The 20,076-nt window shown below is 32.9% G+C and overlaps 2 protein-coding genes across 2 annotated transcripts; one reads left to right on the top strand and one right to left on the bottom strand.

Annotated features, from left to right (window-relative positions):
• Positions 1-14,924: 14,924 nt before the first annotated feature.
• On the bottom strand, positions 14,925-16,370 carry LOC132758496 (uncharacterized). Its single transcript, XM_060750179.1, has one exon. The coding sequence runs from the start codon at positions 16,368-16,370 to the stop codon at positions 14,925-14,927; it is 1,446 nt and encodes a 481-aa protein (XP_060606162.1).
• Positions 16,371-16,446: 76 nt separating this feature from the next.
• On the top strand, positions 16,447-19,744 carry LOC132758487 (uncharacterized). The gene is made up of 3 exons (XM_060750168.1): positions 16,447-16,481; positions 17,172-17,325; positions 17,942-19,744. Exons 1-3 carry the CDS (start codon positions 16,447-16,449, stop codon positions 19,742-19,744), a joined length of 1,992 nt encoding a protein of 663 aa, XP_060606151.1.
• Positions 19,745-20,076: the final 332 nt, after the last annotated feature.

The raw sequence follows: 20,076 nt of genomic DNA, 5'->3' as shown, positions 1-20,076 counted from the left end.
GGAAATATTATGTGCAGCTATTACAATTAATTTATTTAATAACTTTATCTAAAGCCATACAGAGCGTATGTAAGGACTTAAATTCATATAATGATTTATTCTGGGGCATGTTGACGACAACAGATCGAAAAAATTAAGGTCTTTTAAGATATGAAACATTACTGTATTTCGACATAATCGCTCAGCCTTTCGAAAATTTCGAAACTAAAGACCGACAATATAGACCTGGTGATTTAACATGTTACTATATATTAACAGCTTATTGCTAAGATTACAACTAGCTTGTCACATGTTTCACTACATAAGATTAAGTCACATACAAAAACATGTATGCAGGTTTAATAGTAACATTTATTATAAGGCATGTAAGATACAATTACAGTGTACAACACAACACAAATTCAAAGCATGTATAAGTATATATCTTTAGATAATACAATAAATTTTACAAAGACGTTCTTTAAATGCACAAAATAAAAAAAGTGTGCTACAACTTTTGCAATGTTCGTGTTTGTATGGCTTATTTGTTAATTTCGAAATTAAAATGATTGTCATATCAGCATAAAATTATCACATTATCAAAGAATCCTCAAACCAAATAGGATTAAAAAGGGAAGGTTAAAAAAAGTTATTTACCAAAACCATCAACTGTATAATAATGATTTGTGATATACTTATAGATAATTTCAAAAAATGACTATGTTTCTAATGTATTCTGGAATGTCTAACTGAAAAGATGTTTATAGAATAATTAACATTATCCCGACAATTGAGTAGATTTCCTATATTACTAATAGGGAAACAAAAAATTGTTAGCATCTTTAAAAATAGAACATTGAACAAGGAAATGACCACATAAAACAAATACACAAGTGAAGCTGATACGCATATGTATCAATGTAACTGAACATCTTATTGGCATATGAATGGTATTCTGAAAATGGACGTTTAAAAATTATAAAGGGAAACAAAGTAAAGGAAATAATAATTAATTTAATGAGCATTTTTGACAACATTCTTTCAATTCATAGAATTATAGCTATATTAAAGATATACTATGCTCATCATTAAGTAAAATATTTTTAATAGCAAAAATGTATTGAAATCGTATGAAATTCTTGCTTAATATGTCTAGTTTGAAAAAAGAATGAATGTAAAATGAAAAGCTGCATTCCCTATTGCAGGTCAAGTACGTTTGATCACTATATATTCATAGTTTGACCATCTATAGTGTGTAGAGTTTTAAACACCACATACCTACATGTTTTTTTATATAATTCAAAGAGAATGTGTATCAATTATCAATAGTTTTCTAATATCACATTTGAACATAGTATTATCTTATTTTTTCAATATGACAATTTTTAGAATTTAATGAATTTTCTTTTAAAACATATGAGAACATTGCCTCAAAAAATAAATATCATTTTCAATCATAACAAATAAACAGTATATATTACGTTTAATTCATATATATATATTGACTATTTTATACATTGTCCATTACTTATGGTTTGTTGCTCTTTCAGCTGCGCGTTCTTCGCCGTTGAATGCGGTTTTTTTCCTGCACTCGGTGTGTTTTGGTAAAGTAAGCCATCCATTAGTTGATGTTACAGTATTAGAGCGCCCTTTATCTCGGTAGAATTTATTCAAAGCAGTGTGTTCCGTTCCTCATGTGGTTTTATTAACCCACACATCAACACTTAAACAATGGTGTTCAAAATTTCTTTGAGCAATTTCAAATTGCCTACACTTACAAGTGCTTTTTCCCACGTCTTTGTACATAGAGTTGACAAAATCGTTTGAATTGTCTCAATAAGAGTTGTTAAATCTTCCAATTTGTGGTTTAGTGCCGAGATTTTAAGTATATTATTCATGCTTTCGGCATTATTGTTAGACCACTGTTTTTCGATATGTCTTAATCTCCCGGAAAGATTGACGTATTCACGTATCAAAGGCTTCAATGCGAGTTTGAAGATACGGCTTGAACCTAGGGCCATCGTATCTACGATGCCCCATAAATTATCCATTTTCTGGTTATAAACTATAGTGTCGCTAGCATTTGCTACGCCGTCTTCTCCGAACAGTTCATTTATAAGTAATTTACGTTCTTTTTCGTCGACGCCTACTTTTTTTATCAGATATTCTTTAACATTTTGCCGAAGATGCCGTGTACAGATTACTTGGTCGCACCAACAAAGGACCTTTTTAGACTCTTCCGTAACGCAGTCTCGTCGTCTGATCCTATTATTAATTTATCTAATTCCGCGTCACTGAATTTCGAGGCCACATTAGAGAAAAATACATTAAAAGTTTCGAAGTCAGATTTTCTATGTAAAAATGAAGGTCCTAAGAATATTGGTGGTGCGCCTGTATCACACCTAACCACAGACAAGTTTTTAAATACGGTTGTAGTCAAAAATAATTGTCCTAAATTGTATGTCTTATCAACACCAAGTATAGATCCGTTTTCTTTACAACAAAATCTTTTAATGTCCTGAATCTGCTCATCCGTGTAAAGTACAACGGATGGCCCTGGCGGTGAATGTATCACTGACCTAATGAAGCTATGTCCCAAGTAAACTTTATTTTCAATGTTTAATATGTGATCAGCAATGTTTCGTAGGTGTAGAGTGTCCTTTTCATTTCTAGCTTTACGATTTTCACTATATTTCATGTTCTGCATTTGTTTCAAGTTCCTAGGCAATTCGTGGATATCATTGCCGTTGTTCAGATGGTCATGTACATTTTTTGCGCTGTCTGTTTTTAGCATCGCCTTTGCTTTTACTTTCAGAGCTGGCTTTGCTCGAATGTAGGGTTGGTAATTGTTCTTAGATTTAGTTAATTCATGCACCCTTCTGTCTGGGAAACGTCCTGAATACTCATAGATGACACAGTTTGTACGTAAGTCTTCATAGCCAGATGGAACATTTCCAATCCACGAGATACGTCGTTTGTATTCAGCACTTGCTTTAAGTTTGTTATATGACCTATTGATCACAAGTAAGTCCTTAGCCTGTGGTTGAGGGCTCAAAATTTCAAATTTTTTTCCGGGTTTTTCTACACAAAACTGTCCATGTCTTTTTGTAAGAAACAAAAGCTTTCCATCAGTAGGCAAGCAGTATTGTGCTGGAGCTGCGCTTTTTGCCCATGCACCACAATCGTCCCAGAACTCACGTTTTAAACCTGCACGTTCACGTTCGTCCATGGAGGTTTTGTCAATAATGAAGTAAATGTCTTCTTTGATGCCCGCCGGAACAGCATCCAACGTACCTTCGTGATTTCTAAACATGTCCATGAGTATATTTGAGGTCAAAAATTTTCCGTTGATTAAAGGTCCTCTGAACGGTCCCTCTCTTGGCACAGTCATGACCTGCCTCATTAACACTACAATGAGTATCAACATCACTTTCAATTAAACCAACTATTCCATTAGAACTATTCTCTGACGTGTCCACAGGTCGCACGCGGACTCGTTTTGTTGTTTTGTGACGCTTTGGGGAAGGCGCAGTTGAAGGTGAATCTGAAATATCACTGACACATAAATCCGAGAGACTTGTAAATCTGTTGCACAATTTGATTGGTTCATAGTTAAGTTCACTGACATTTGAACGCCTCTTCCGCATTAACTTGTGCCATTCATTAGGCGTTGATGTCTGGGGCGGTTTACTAGGTGGGTCGACGCAGTCCGGGCTACTTTGGTGCGATGTGGTGCAGCACATGTCGGGGCTAGAAGCCAGGTGTGGAATGCTTGTTGTGTTTAACCCTTTCGCAGCAGCGATGTTATCACTTGTTCCGTGTTTGCACTCAGGTTCGTTCAGTGAAGGTAGTGAGGGGCTGTAGTGCACGTCGGTGCTAGAAGAAAGGTGCTCAACACTTGAGGTGGACAACTCTTTCCCCGGGGGCACTAATTTTCATCTTTTTGTTTTATGACAAAATTAAAATTCCATTGCTGAAAAGACAGGAACAAAGGGGATTTGGGGAAACCAAACCCCTTTTGGCCCAATTATTTAAATTTAAAGGGGTTTGGGGGCCCTTCATCGAAGTCCACATTATTGTTAGCAATGCACTTTCTGACGATCCTACGTTATAGACCGCATTCAACGTTCTGTGGGCAAGCCCTTTATGTCCACCCACAGACGGGTAAATCACTTTAATTGGCATATTTAACACTTTTGCTAGTGCAATTATTGTCCACTGGGAAGAATATTTTCCTATCTGGGCACAATCACGCACAGCACTGTCGTAACTTGGTGACAGATCCTTCAGACTGGCTTTGTCCTTGTGATTGCGAATAACATTCTCCTCATTTATTAACATGAGAGCTGTTTTATACCTGAGTTCAACTGACTTTGTTTCGTTTCCAACAAGATATAAAGAAGCCGCATTGAACAAACAATCACCGTTGCCACTTGTTTTTAGGGGATTTCCGTGTTCGCCAGTGAAATTTTGTAAGATCATCTTAGCGATCGGGTCTATGTCCGATTCTAATATGGAGACTGCGTCTTTTGCTGTATGGTCGCACAAGAAGTCATCTCCAAGAAGAAGCGATTCTACTTGGGCTGCTTCTCGCAGTGGCCCAATGCCTCGCTTGGCTGCCTGCAATTACAGTAGAAACGATTAAACATTTTAGATGTGTTCTTTTTGTCACATATGTCACATAATATGGCGCGTGGAACGTTCCAAAATTAAAAAAAAAATTTATGATTCTATACCTTTACATGTATGCTGTAAAAATAGATATTAATTAATGTGATAAAATTCCGCATTTGTATATGAAATATTTCTTTTCTATATTTCATTCGCATTCAGAACGTATACATTTATATGGTAAAAGTATTTTTGTTTTAAAATTACTCTTTTTAGTGGAAATATTTTTAGTTGAAAGTGTTAGGTATTCACTGTTGTAATTGATTTAGTGTTTTGTAACCTAATGTTGTTACCTAAAAATATAGTGGTCTTGTGCCTATATAATAAAAACTAGTACAACAACAACAATACGTGTTTCTCAATTCAGAGTAAAAACGAATGTTCAATCCCCTTAGAACCTTATTGACCCCTGAATTCTACAGTGGCGACGAGGAAAAACGTTATAGCAAATTATCTGCTAAATGGTTTGTGGTTTAAGAACATTATATGCAACGAAAATTACTTAACTTTGTTGTATCCGAAATTGATTATCAGAAATCATGTCATCTTTAATTGGCAAAATTGATCCATTCGACTTTAGTGGCGAATCCTGGACTTGTTATATGGAAAGACTAGATCAATATTTCATAATTAATGATGTTGCTGATGACAAAAGGGTACCAGCTCTCCTGGCCCTGGTAGGGTCTAAAACTTACTCAACTTTGAGAGATTTGACATCTCCAGCTTTACCAGGGTCCTACTAAATACTGCTAAGGACTGCTAAGGACCGCTAAGGACTGCTAAGGAGCCACAAAGGACTACTAAAGAGGCACAAAGGACCTTAAAATACCTCCTAGGCCATTCTTATATTACATGGTATTATTTTAAGTGAAAAAAAATTTATAATTTTAAGAAAAAATATGATTTTGGTGAAAATTTTATGAGTTGTCGGACCGCTAAGGACTGCTCAGATACACAAAAGACTGCTAAGGAGGCACAAAGGACCTTAAGATACCTGTAAGGGCATTCTTATAATACAAGGTAGTATGTTTAGTGACAAAAAATGTATTATTTTAAGAAAAAATATCATTTTAGTGATAAAATTTATGTTTTTGAAGAGTTGTCGGACCGCTAAGGACTGCTCAGGTGCACTAACAACTGCTAGGGAGGCACAAAGTACCTTCAAATCCCTCCTAGAACATTCTTATAATATATGGTAGTAAGTTAATAGAAAAAAATGTATTATTGTAAAAAAAAAAAATATAATTCTGGTGATAGAATTTATGCTTTCGATGAGTTGCAGGACCGCTAAGGACTGCTCAGGTGGCAAAAAGGACGGCTAGGCAGGCACAAAGACCTATAAATATTTCCTAGGGGAGGCACAAAGGACCTTAAAATAACTGTTGGGGCATTCTTATAATTCATGGTAGTATGTTTAGTGACAAAAAATGTATAATTTTAAGGAAAAATATCATTATAGTGATAAAATTCATGTTTTTGAAGAGTTGTCGGACAGCTAAGGACTGCTCAGATGCACTAACAACTGCTAGGGAGGCACAAAGGACCTTCAAATCCCTCCTAGAACATTCTTATAATATATGGTAGTAAGTTAATAGACAAAAATGTATTATTGTAAGAAAAAACACCAGAAAAACCAGTGGTTACGGTCGTAACTTACTTTGACACGAAATGTTACGCTTTACCAAGCATTAACTTATATTGTATTTTTTTATCTATTCATTTAAAATTTCAGTATGTTTTAAGTTTATTGTAATTATTGATCAATTACAATTAGAAAAAATCCAGCATGTGCATCAAAATAACAATAACACAAATTCACTGATTGCATGAAATTACCAACAGTCATTTCTCTGTGGTCATTTTGTCCAACAATATTGTATAACAAGAGCCACCGCCGGGCGGGGGCAACGCTCGACTTTTTACTTTTTCTAAACGCAAACATATAGAGGATATTTGTTTGTTTGTGTGTCAGATGAAATTTTATTTCATCGAGTGAGCTTTAAAAACAGTATTCTCACGAGTGGCGTAGCCACGAGTGAGAATACTGTTTTTAAAGTTCACGAGATGAAATACAATTACATCTTACACAACAAACAGACAAATTTTCTTTTTATTTTATGCTTAAAAACAAGTTAAAACGAAATTTCCATAATTTTAACGTTAATATTAAAATCTGTTTCCCCCATTGAGAGCCCCATTTAGACGGAATTTCTCATTTAAAACAAGAAGTCTTGAGCTGAAAAAGAAGTCCGCCAATCAAGGTTAAATGACGGTGATATGTATTCATTTTATTAAAAAAAATATGAATGATCGCTTGTTTTAATAAATAAAGACAAAAAATTCTTGCAGGAGAAAATTCCAACCATCCATCCAAATTTCTGTTACTTACTGCGAATTTATATTAGACCTGGCTTTTCTAAAATGTAAACGGCAGCCATTTTTTAAAGTTGTGTATTTCATGGGAGGAAAATAATTGTGTAAGATTCAGAAGGATATAATTTGGATTTGTTAGTCATACACCTTTTTAAAAGAAAGAAAACTTATTTGAGGATTGTAACAGACAAAAAATAAGTGTTGACAGAAGTGAAAACTTTCAGAAAAGGAGCTAGGAAAACGGAAAACTTGGAAGCTTGCTGAAGGAACGCTGGGTTATTTTACTTATTTTACGAGTGATGGCTGTCAATGCTTTTCAATTTTTTCATAAAGCATACGGCAGTTATTGCTTGTAGGATACTTTAATATGCCCAAATGTCATCAAGAGCAGTTTTGCATGGGGAAGGAATGTATTTTTTCAGACTGTAAAAACGAAAAAAAAAAAATTTAGAGTCGAAATTTGGTGATTGGAATTTGAAGGAATAGAAGTAAGTTTTCTCTCTGTGTTACTTTTGACATTTAAGTTATTTATCTATTTCAGCTTTGCTATTTCTTTTAACAGCCTGACATTGTCAGAATTGTCAGTAAAAATAAAATTGAGGTACAACATGGGGAAAATCTTAAAAAAGTAGTTTCGTCATTGAAAAAAGTGAAATTATATTTTGATAATTTTCACTGTGAAATTATCAAATATAATTTTCACGGATAAATCAGTAATCCACTGAAAAGCATAAAATAAAGAAAGGTTTGAACATATATTGACGTTTCCTTTTTATAAATTTAGTTGGTCTATCTTGTCACATTAGTTTTGTATATATATTTTGTATATATATATGAATAGAAACATTAAGCATATTTCTAAAAATAGCAACAGTAAGCAATTTCTTAAAATAGCAACATGACGCAATTTCTAAAAATAGAAAAAATGTCGCAATTTCTAAAAATATAAAGAAATGACATAATTTCTAAAAATAAAAAAATGACGCAATTTCTAAAAATAGCAACAATGATGCAATTTCTAAAAATAGCAAAATTGATGCAATTTCTAAAAAATAGCAACAATGACGCAATTTCTAAAAAATAGCAACAATGACGCAATTTCTAAAAATAGCAGCAATGACGCAATTTCTAAAAATAGAAAAAAATAACGCAATTTCTAAAAAAAAAAAAAAAAAAAAAAAAATGACGCAATTTCTAAAAAAAGAAAAAAAATGACGCAATTTCTAAAAATAGAAAAAAATGACTTATTTTCTAAAAATAGCAACAATGACGCAATTTCTAAAAATAGAAACAATAATGCAATTTCTAAAAATAGGAAAAAATGACCCAATTTCTAAAAAATAGAAACAATGACGCAATTTCTAAAAATAGAAAAAAATGACGCAATTTCTAAAAATAGAAACAATGACGCAATTTCTAAAAATAGAAAAAAAAAATGACGTAATTTCTAAATTAGAAAAAAATGACGCAATTTCTAAATATAGAAAAAATGACGCTATTTCTAAAAATAGAAAAAATGGCGCAATTTCTAAAAATAGAAAAAAATGACGCAATTTCTAAACATAGGAAAAAATGGCGCAATTTCTAAAAAATAGAAAAAAAATGACGCAATTTCTAAACATAGAAAAAAATGACGCAATTTCTAAAAATAGCAACAATGACGCGCAATTTCTAAAAATAAAAAAAAAAATGACGCAATTTCTAAAAATAGCAAAAAAAATGACGCAATTTCTAAAAATAGAAAAAATTGACGCAATTTTTAAAAATAGAAAAGCATGCCGCAATTTCTAAAAATAGAAAAAAATGACGCAATTTCTAAAAATAGAAAAAATGACGGAATTTATATATATATATATATATATATAGTATATATATGTGTATGTGTGTGTATATATATACATGCATATATATATATATATATATATATATATATATATATATATATTATATATATATATATATATATATATATATATGCATGTATATATTCAAAAAAAAAAATTATTATATATATATATATATATATATATATTTATTTATTTATATATATATACATGTATATATATTGTATATATATATTTGATATATATATATTTGATATATATACATGTATACATATACATGTATATATATATATATATATATATATTTATTTGATATATATATATTATATATATATATATGTATATATATATATATATATATATATATATATATATATATATATATATATATATATATATATATATATATATATATATATATGCATATACTTATATATATATATTTATATATACACCAATAAATGCACAATCTGAGAAAATTCAGTAATATAACCTTCAAGGTCAAGGTCATTAAAGAGCCCAAGCAAAATTGGGTTTGATAAACAACAAGGTCTGGTCCTTAAGAATGTTCTGTTATAATATGAAGTTTATCCCTTCAAAAATAGCAAAGTTAAAGTCAGTTACTACCAAAACAATGAAAATTTCAATAATTTGACCTTCAAAGGCAATGTCATTAATGAGTGAAGGTCAAGGTCTTTCGGAATATTTTTAACAGTTATCTTTGAAGATTATTATGTTCAAGTTTGAAGACAATCCATTCAAAAATAACAAAGTTACAGCCAATAATAGCCAAAAAAATGAAAATTTCAATAATTTGACCTTCAAAGTCAAGGTCATTGATGAGTGAATGTCAAGGTCTGACTGGTTATTTTTAAGGGATATCCTTGAAGATTATTATGTTCAAGTTTGAAGACAATCCATTCAAAAATAACAAAGTAACAGCCAATAACAGCATGAACAAGCAAAAATTGGACTTTTAACCTTGAAGGTCAATGTCATTTATGGATGAAGGTCAAGGTTAGTGTGGTCTACTGAAAGGTCTTGTCCCAAGGGTTGTTGTGGCCAAGTATGAAGACAATACACCAAGAAATAAAAAAGTTATGATCCAGGTACAAGTTTTCGGACGGCAACGGCAACGGGAACGGCAACGGCAACGCCGACCTGACTATAACAATACCTCTACTTTTTTTTTCAAAAAAAAAAAGTCGAGCTAAAAATGATTAACATTTTCATTATACTATTGTTCATGCATTCAGCCCACATGAAAAGTTATCCAGAAATATTGAATTCTAGATAAGAAATGAGTTTAAATATTAAATGGGAGTATTTTGGTCATTTTAAACCAAAAAGTTCTGGATGTAACAAAAATTCCTGGACAGTGAATTTCTGGCCATATGTCTAATTTTTTGTGATACACATTTGGTGAAGAAAGACTAAAAACAAAACAACAAAAAATACAATTTAAAAAAAAGATAGATCTGTCAGTAGTCTCAGTGTTTTTTTCCTTATATAACTGCTACCGGAAAACAGCACCATTACCAAAAGATAATAGACAGCAAATTTCCCAATTCATGACTGATAAATTCCCAAAGTAACACTGAAAAAAAAAAAAAAAAAAAAAAAAATTATAAATTCCCAAAGTAACACTGAAAAAAAAAAAGAAAAAAATTATATGTGATTAAAACCAAGTTTAACTGCATGAGTGATATTTGTACCCAGTTTAAAAATTTTGTACTTTTAGTGTTTCATACCTAAACATTATTTATGTACAATTATTTTGATAATCAATTTTTTTTTTTCAACCTCAAGAAGCAAAAATAATCATTAAGTCAATAATACATGGTTTTAAAGTGTTTACTATGCATAATTTTCATGCCTGGATAAAAGAAATTCCCAAAGAATATTTTGTATGTTATGTAAAATTCCCAATTTGAGTCAAACCGATGGATTTTTTTCCCCAATCTGACCGGTACTGGCACCATTCCCAAATTAGAGGGAAAAAAACACTGAGTCTCATGCAATGCTTGATAGTGATTATGTAATAACTAGATCATGCCAGCCCATTGAGTAAACTTTACCATGTTACTAAGATTTTAGACACTGAATCAGGAATAGTTCCTGTCTGACTGCCCTCAGATTTGTGTATCATAATCTGAGTAAACAAATATGAATATTGATTTCTCACTTTTTAACTAGAAATGTGTGTCCAAAGGACAGTCTGTGGCCGAGTGGTTAAGGTTGTTGACTTCAAACCACTTGCCCCTAACCGTTGTGGGTTCGAATCCCGACAGGGACTTTGGATTCCTTTATGAGAGGAAGCTATCCAGCTAGCTTACGGAACGTCGGTGGTTCTACTCAGTTACCCGTTTATGCCTGAAATAATGCACAGACGGCACCTGAGGTCTTCCTCCACCAGTAAAGCTGGAATGTCGCGATATGACCTATACTATGTCGATGTGACGTAAAACCCAAAAGAAACAAACAAAGGACACTAATATCCCCAGGCTTCTCTGTCTCAGTATATATATATATATATATATATATATATATAAGCCTAGGGCATTGTTGCTTCGGGCAAAATGATGCTTAAGACAAGCTTTATAGTTTTATATAAATCTATGCAAATCACTTGGGGATGTATAAATGTACTTACCCAGGGTTGAGCACCGGTTTCCATCTTTATACATGGGAACTTACTATAAATTCTTTCGCCAATTACTTGGTATTGGTGGCTGTCAATTAGTTTGTCAAAATAAAAGTTTGCTGTTTCAGTGACTAATTTGTTCCATATTAGCTCAACATTTCCCTCAATCAAATGTGTTGTAACTAATGAAGAAAACTGTGGTAATTGTAAATCAGCAGCTTCTGAAACGCAAAAACAAATGAGACAAGATGACTACATTGCACATCGCAATGCTTACAATGCAGTTATCGATAATAAAAGTAGACCAGTTGTTCGTAAACTATAATTATTCATTACCTATGACCATTAATGTTAATCACTTATTCAAAGAAAATGAATGTTACTTTACACGAAGTAAATAATCCAGATGATCAATTAACTTACTTTTTGGAACTGTAAGGCTGTTTATACCAAGATTTTCTTTGTTTTCTGTCTTTTCCAGTAGCAGGTCAGAATTTGGTTGTTCTATTGTTGGCATTGGCAATTCAAGGCTGACACTCCATAATTCACCAGGTTCTTATAGCATTAACATGTCTTTCTTGAACTCATTTAGAACCTCATCATCCTCTATTTCTGTCCCATCTGATTCCAAAACAACTGTGCATGTGTGTGGATCAGTTGTGATCTCTAGTTTTTTTGAAGCTATAATTTCAAAATGGATCTGTTATTTCTTTTATATACTAGCTACCTTGACCATATATAGGCCCCCAGGGTGGGGCCAGTTTAAACCCCAGGGCTTTTATTTGAACAAACTTGGTAGACACCCATTAGAAGATGTTTTATGCTAAACATCTAACGTCTAGCTCGTTGAGTTTTTTTTTAAAACATTTTTTAAGTTTTGACTATACACATAATAATTATAGTTAAAAGCAATGACACCCCTGGGCGGGACCAATTTTGACCCAAGGGCTTTTATTTGATCAAACTTTGTAGACACTTACTAGAAGATGTTTCATGCTTAATTAATAATATCTAAACTCTAGCTATTTGGGTTTTTTCAAAGAAGATTTTTAAGTTTTTGCTATACACATAAAAGGAAAATCAATGTCCCCCAGGACATTGTGTGTAAAATGTGCATAATAATAAAATATTATAAACAACTGATCCCTAATTAAATCCAGGCAGATAATTATGTTGAGGGGCTTTAAATACTAGTCAAGGATAACCTTTGATAAACATTCGTACTTACCATAACATTTTAAGTTGGTTAAGTTTTCTGCAATTAAGCTCTTCTTTAGAGAGCGGTCTTTGTTCGTTACTTTGAATACCGGCATCTCAAGTGGCTCTATACAGGCTATAGAATGATCAGCCTCTGTGTATAACTGTAATGATTTTCTGAAAAATAGTTTATAATAAGATACTATGCACTCATAAAACAAAAGTCTATTCAATAACATCTTGAGGCTCTTTCACAGTCAAAGGGAATTTTCATTTCAAAGAAATAGTTGAAAATTGATTTATATATCTTTACATGCAAAAAATACTATCTGGATATTATATTTATGTATTATGATGTTAAATCAATGTACACTGTATGTAATTGTAGCAAGAACTATCAATTATCTTATGCAATTTAGCAGTTTTCTTGCATATGAAACACTGGGTTATCTACTGTCTACACCAGTGCTAGAAAAACCTGTCTTACAACACCAATGTAAGACAAGTCGACTGTTTTAAATGACGTCATTCAAACCCACCTTTTATGAATGAATTGCATTCTTAATATGACATCATTTTGCCGTTATGAAGTTCTAAATTCATACGTTACTAAAAGAAAAAAGTTAAAAATGAAAGTACTATAGTTATTATAATTTCTTTTCAAAATACCATTAATTTGTAACATGCAAGAAAAAACTATCAAACACCGGCTGTCGGTACAGACCGGAATATCTAGCTCTTGGGGTAACTGTTAAGCGGTTACTGGGCAGAGCCTCGTTACCGCCATAAACAGTTACCCTCAAGCCAGAAATTTTGGTACGTACCGGCAGCCAGTGTATGATCCTTTATAGTATTGAGGGGTGATTAATCAGTGTTTTTGGCAATTTATATAATTTGACTGTATGAATGTTTAAGTGTTTTATGTAATGTGTAGGAAGTAAGAATTTATCCAAGTAATGATGCTGAACATGGTACTTTTAGAGAAGTTTTTTTTTTTTAAGGGTCTCAGTAACTCAGCCTAAAAATATTCAAACAGAAAACCTGTTAAGTATTCATGAGGGCTTGGGGTACCAAACAATCCTGTCAAATTACATACAACTTGTTTAGTATTACAAGTAGTCGGGACAAAATATAAATCCATTATATTCCATTCATACAAAGTCATTCTGACACACTCAACTTTTTCTGTTTGTAAAGTTAAATACATCAATGGAAAAATATCATAGTTATTGTTAAAGAGTCCTCCTAGAATTTTTATTTTTTTTTGTTAAGGATTAAGTTCAAATTCCATACTTGATTTGACAGTGAAGGTCCTTCAAAGGTCAAGGTAACATTAGAATTAAACATTGCTAAAGGTCCTTCAAAGGTCAAGGTAACATTAGAATTAAACATTGCTAAAGTATTTCATACTATGAAATAATGACCCAGTCAGGGAACACTGTACAGCATATTGGTTAACTTAAAAACAAGAAACAATTGATGTATCTTGCCGTCAGTAAGAATTTTGGAAAGAGAAAAAAAAAAATCACTGACACATAATGTCTCAGAAACAAATTATTTTCACTTCTTTCCAAAAGGCAAACATGAATTTTATAATGTTTAAATAATAATAATGGTTTTGAAAAAAAAAATTAGATGCTTGTTGTCACCTGAAGAAAGTAGCGAAGAATGTAAAAGAGTAGCAAACTGTAAACAAAGTATTATTTTGACTTTTAATCTAAAAAACAACAGGTGAAAAATATTGTCCAGGTAATTTGTCAATGAGTACCATTTTGGATATTATTATAATATATTTAATAAATCTAACCAATCATCCAATATGAATTTTTAAGCAACTTTATTTCAGTATTGTACAGTTAAATGTATAATAAGCTATAACTATAAAAGTACACCAACATTATTTAACAAGTTTTTGGAAAAAATATAATACAGCTTTTCCGAGGCATAATGGGCCTTTAATGAATTATTTAATTACTAAAGTTGTCAGAACCTCTGCAAAAACACTTGTCATATTGAATAATTCTAAGGTTCTAAGGAGTGAAATTAAATAAATAAAACTTTGCAACGCCCCCGCTTATTAAAGTGTTTTTGCCCCGCAACCCCACGAAACGGAAAGTTGAGAATAAACAAAATAAAAATGGCGGGGCTTGAAGCAAAAACACACTAATTAGCAGGGAGCCCCCATAGTTTTGAATGAATAACAACTTATTGCTTGTTTAAAATATTTCACAAGTATGACTGTTTCTGTTCATTACTACAAGCATTCCCTCATACCTGTATAGACTTAAAGGCCATTTAAATTTGAGAGCATTAAATGGTCTAATCTTCAAAATTCCAGTTTGATACAAAGTGTAATGGAGAATGTGCTGATTGAAAAAAGCTGGGGACTGTGTTTGTTCAAGAACAAAAAATTTTTCTTTCTTGACTATGACAATATCTCTTAGAATACCAAACTCTGGAGTATCATCAATGTAATCAGTAACTATGCAACAACCAACTTGATACTGTAATCCATGAATAGTAACAGAATTTGTCCTGTACAATATACATTGTTCCTCTGCATTTATTGAACAGAGATAATTCAATTCTTCTCTCATTTCAGGATACTTGGATGCAAAATCAAACTCTTCACCATCTGCAACTACATCTCCATCATACAAGAAATTGTTTGATCTTTCACTAAGTGAACCAGACTGTTGCAAACACATGTAGAGTTGATGATGTTTACTAAGTGAATAGGGAATATTCTTGAAATTTTTAAGTTTTTTGTTTTTGAAGAAGCCATGCTTTCCCTCAAAACGCATACACCAGTGATGTCGCAATGGTCCAAACAACAACATTTGCCTAGGGAAATGAGTTGCAAAATGTTTTTTGGGAATGAATGAAGATTTTGGATACAATTCTTTGCTTGTTGATAGGTAAATGCCAAGAATAACCCGTAAAATTGTTGGAGTTTCTCTATGGCAATATGAACTAGTACACAATAGAAGGACTTGAGTAAGCCTAAGAAAGTTCATCCAGTGTTGGTCATTTTCTGGAACTTTAGGTCCAAGAATAAGCGGCAATATCTGACACAGAGTAAGCATTGATGAAGAAGACTGTTTTACAGTGGTGCTCTCATCTAAACTTGATTTAGAAAATGTAGTCTCAGGCTTACAACTTGCATGTAAGTAAGAATAAGGAAATGCTTTAAGCTTGCTGTTGAGCCACTGTAGTGTTATCAACTTTTTTGTGTGGACAAGGTAGTAAAGAAGACAAGATAGGTCACCCGGAACTATACCCTCAAGTAAAATGTGCATGGGATCTTGAACAAGGCAAGTAGTAATGGAAAAGTTGGACAAATCTAATAGACAACTACTTCCATTTATCCCCCACATTTTACTCCAATACTTTCGGGCACCTGCGGACAATGATAAGAGTGCTGTGCATCTACCTTTATGACTTTCATCTGTTCGTAATTGTAAATTATGGTCTACAAGCCTGTTTTTAACATCTACTGCAGCTATTTCACACATTCGGCAATTTTTAAAAGCAAAGCCAACACCTTCTTTAAACTGACCTAGCCAGTTAGAAGCTAGTGTGTCTGCTGGAACAAGCACTAATGCGCCACAAACCTTTTGAAAAACACCTTCAACTTTCATGTATATGCCCTCAGCAGACATCCTATTTACTACAGAAATGAAATCTTTGAGGAGAAGATTTAATCCATTTTTTTCCCTGACATCAGATGTCTTTGCAATGGCTAACAACTGTATTGATGAAAGTTTTGACCTGTATTGAGGTGGAATGTTTGCTAGATGGTAATAAAAGAGTGTTAATTTATGTTTCTTGGTGTGGGTACCCAGTGGATTAACAATTTCAAGGTCATCAGTATTCAGAACTATCTGTAACGCTGATTTTGTTGAAAAAGTGAATTACTGCGTACATATTCACCATCACTGATGTCATGCATGAATTCATCATCAGAAAAGTGTGGATTTTGAATAAAATGCCACACTTCAGATAGATTAAGCATGTTACAAACAGACTTCTGAAAGGGCACATAATACCCACATTTTTCTTTCTCAGTTATTACACCAGCTCTTTTGGTGAAGTAAGTTCCTAGAATAATTTGTTCAGGTTTAACATAACCCAAGCGATCATGTGATGAATAGAATTTATGCCGCTTTGCAGCTGTATCCAGGTCATGTAACATGTCATCAATGACAATGTCTTCAAGAAAATCTGAAGAAATATTCTTGCTTGCCAGTTTTTGTGCAATTTTTTGCTTTACATACTTTGTATTATTTTCAAGTAACAATTTGGTTGAGGAAATTACATTGTCAATTGCAGAATCTGCCATATTATGGCTAACTTGCATTGAAAGAGTAATCAGTATATAAAGCATTTTGATATTTCAGTTCTTCTGAACTGCTAAATGAACTCTGAATATTTGTATCAGGAAAGTAATTGTTTTGTGAAAGGCTACTGCCAATATCAGTTGATGGAGATAATTCAATGCTTGGGTGCTTTCTAGATAAATGGGAACGAAATGTATTCCATTTGCCAGTTGTAAATGAGCAGGCACCTATGCAGCATGTTACTGAAAAATTTGGATCATTTTTATGGTTCCGTACAGTATGATTGCGAAAAGTGTTGAAAGAATGACCAATAAAACAACACATGTTGCAGGGAAATTCTGACTCTACTTCCATGATTTTTAATTTTTTTTTTATTCATTATGGCTTAACAAAAATGCATATTTGTGAAATATTTTGATTAAAATGCCTGGATGCCATTTTGCAACATACAATATCGTCATTCCCCCTAACTTCGTGACTACCGGAAGTTCGTGACTTTTTTGTAAACCAATCCAGTGAAATCACGCGCGCACCTGCGAGATGTAAACAACTGTATGTAACTAGGTCATGTCGTCACAAATGTCATCGTGATATTTATATGCCAAAATGCGCTTTAAACAGGTAAAAACCAACCTTTATACACATACCAGTAGTAAAAATGTATTTTCTGTTATTCCCAAAAATGTCCTCTCTTAAAAAGTATTTTTTTCCATGAAAAATAACATTTCAAGTTTTAAAAAGTTATCCGTCTGCTGTATTTACATTTTAGATTTGACAGCCTCGTTTTGAAAAAATGTTTACTCTAAGGCTAACTAAAAAAATATTGATCAATTGTACCCCATGTCTCTTATCAACAAGCAGAAAAATTAAGTGTTTTTTTCTTGTTGTTGTAGGCAAAGCCTGTGCATTTGAAGGCCAAGTACAGATCATATTCACCCTCAGCCTTGCAAAATGCATACAAGTCTGTTGTTGAAAGTGGAACACCTGTTCTCAGGGCTAGTAAATTATTTGGGGTGCCTCAACAAACTTTAAGAGACAGGGTGTTAGGAAAGATAGACCCTGAATGTATCACTACTGGAAGAGAACCTGTTTTGAATATGTTTGAAGAGGCCAAAATTGTACAGCATATTAAAACTATGGCTAATTATGGTTATGGTTACACCATGCAAGAGTGTGTAGACATTGCAACTGAGTATGCAGTTAGTGTTGGTAAAAGAACCAGAGACAATCCATTGACATTAAGGTGGATGGATGGATTTCGTAAACGTTGGCCGGAAGTGAAAGTTTCAAATCCCAGAAGTATTGAACATGTTAGAGCTAAAATGACAAGTGAAGCAACAGTCAATGCTTACTTCAGTAATTTACTTATTACTCTCACAAAGAATGATTTACTTGACAAACCACATAGAATATTTAATGTGGATGAGAAGGGAATTTCACTTAATCATAAGCCCCCTCACATTGTTTCATGTTCTACTGGTCCACCTGCTGTGACTACTGGGAAAAGTAAAACTATAACTATTTTAGGTTGTGGTAGTGCTGGTGGTATTGCTATTCCACCGTATTTTGTTTTTCCGGGTAAGCGTATGCTCCCAGAGTTACTAGAAGGTTCTTCTCCAGGTGCAAGTGGGACTGTAAGTGATTCAGGTTGGTCTAACAGTGCAATATTTAGGACTTACCTTGAGGAGCATTTTATCAAGTACTTACCTGGTGGTACTGCAGAGCCTGTTTTACTTCTCCTTGATGGCCACAAGTCTCATGTCTCTGTAGACTTGGTAGAATGGGCTAAGAGTCAAAATATTATAATATTTGTTCTTCAAGCCCACACCTCACATATCTTACAGCCCCTAGATGTAGCTGTTTTTGGTCCATTCCAGAAGATATATAACAATGAGTGTCATAAGTTCATGCGCATGAATTCTACCAATATCACAAGGTACAATGTCTGTCAACTGGCATGTAGGGCTTATACAAAATCACTTTCCAGTGAAAATCTTCAGTCAGCTTTCAAGAAGACTGGAATATGTCCATTTGACAAATTTGCTATACCTCAGGAGAGTCTTGTTCCAGCAGTAGTATTTCAAGATATTGATATGGCTGAATGTACTGATGCAGATAGTCAGGCTACTGTTGAAGGGGGTATTGTAGTGGATAAGGATGCATCTGGGGATTTTTTATTGGAAAGGGAGATGACTTTGAGGAAGGTGAAGAGTGAGAAACCAAAGCAAAAGGTTAGGAATACCATGAGTAGAATTGTCTCAGGGAAGGATCTATCAGCTAAGTCTGTTCTTGACTCTATGAAACAACATGAAATAAATCAGAAAGGTCATAAAAAATCAACTTCAAAAAAGGGAAGTAAATCATTCAAAATTAAAAAAAGTGTCATGCATGCTCAGATGGATAATGAACCTCAGCCTGGCCCTTCCCATATAACAGTAAATGCTAGTATATCTTCAGACTCTGATACAGAAACAATTATTGACAGTGAAGTCTGCTGTGTTTGTAGTAACTTTGAGCCTGTTGGCCTGGCTAAAAAGAAATCTGTAACATTTGTACAGTGGGCACAGTGTGATGGTATCAAAAACCATGTCCCATGTAAGCACTGGACTCATCTGGGATTCTGTACCAATAAAAAAAGTGTTGATAAAACAGAAAAATTCTTCTGTCCTCACTGCTCTTCTAGACATGAAGAGTAATTGACTGAAACACACAATAAAATAAATATAGTTAACAAGTTTTGACAGTTACTGTTATTTAGTTAAATTTATTAACTGTTGTAATTTTTTAACAAACTCACTGAAAAACACTGAATTAGTGTACTGTGGCCTATCAAGGGAGACTACTCTACATGTCACGAAGTTAGGGGGAAAATTTGAATTCAATATGGCGGATGATGACCTACTTTAAAATGAAATTGAATATGTTTTGAAAAATGCTGCTTGTTAATAATTGGACTTGATGGAAGAAAATACATTATTTTAACAGGTTAGTGTACAAGTTTGGTTATATATCTGTTATTTATTTATTT

The sequence above is a fragment of the Ruditapes philippinarum genome, unplaced genomic scaffold, assembly GCF_026571515.1.
Source record: "Ruditapes philippinarum isolate M1 unplaced genomic scaffold, ASM2657151v2 ctg3351_1_1_1_1, whole genome shotgun sequence".
Lineage (NCBI taxonomy): Eukaryota > Metazoa > Mollusca > Bivalvia > Venerida > Veneridae > Ruditapes > Ruditapes philippinarum.
Note: the sequence above shows the minus strand (reverse complement) of the source record. Positions and strands in the feature narration are given on the sequence as shown.

What these genes read in the sequence shown, in the direction of transcription:
- LOC132758496 (XM_060750179.1), bottom strand. Translation starts at nt 16,370, where the DNA reads ATGTCTGCTGAGGGCATATACATGAAAGTTGAAGGTGTTTTTCAAAAG.
- LOC132758487 (XM_060750168.1), top strand. Translation starts at nt 16,447, where the DNA reads ATGGCTAACAACTGTATTGATGAAAGTTTTGACCT. An exon ending in ATTGATGAAAGTTTTGACCT is followed by an intron (nt 16,482 to 17,171) that starts GTATTGAGGTGG and finishes GTTTTGTGAAAG; the next exon opens with GCTACTGCCAATATCAGTTG. An exon ending in CATTTTTATGGTTCCGTACA is followed by an intron (nt 17,326 to 17,941) that starts GTATGATTGCGA and finishes TTGTTGTTGTAG; the next exon opens with GCAAAGCCTGTGCATTTGAA.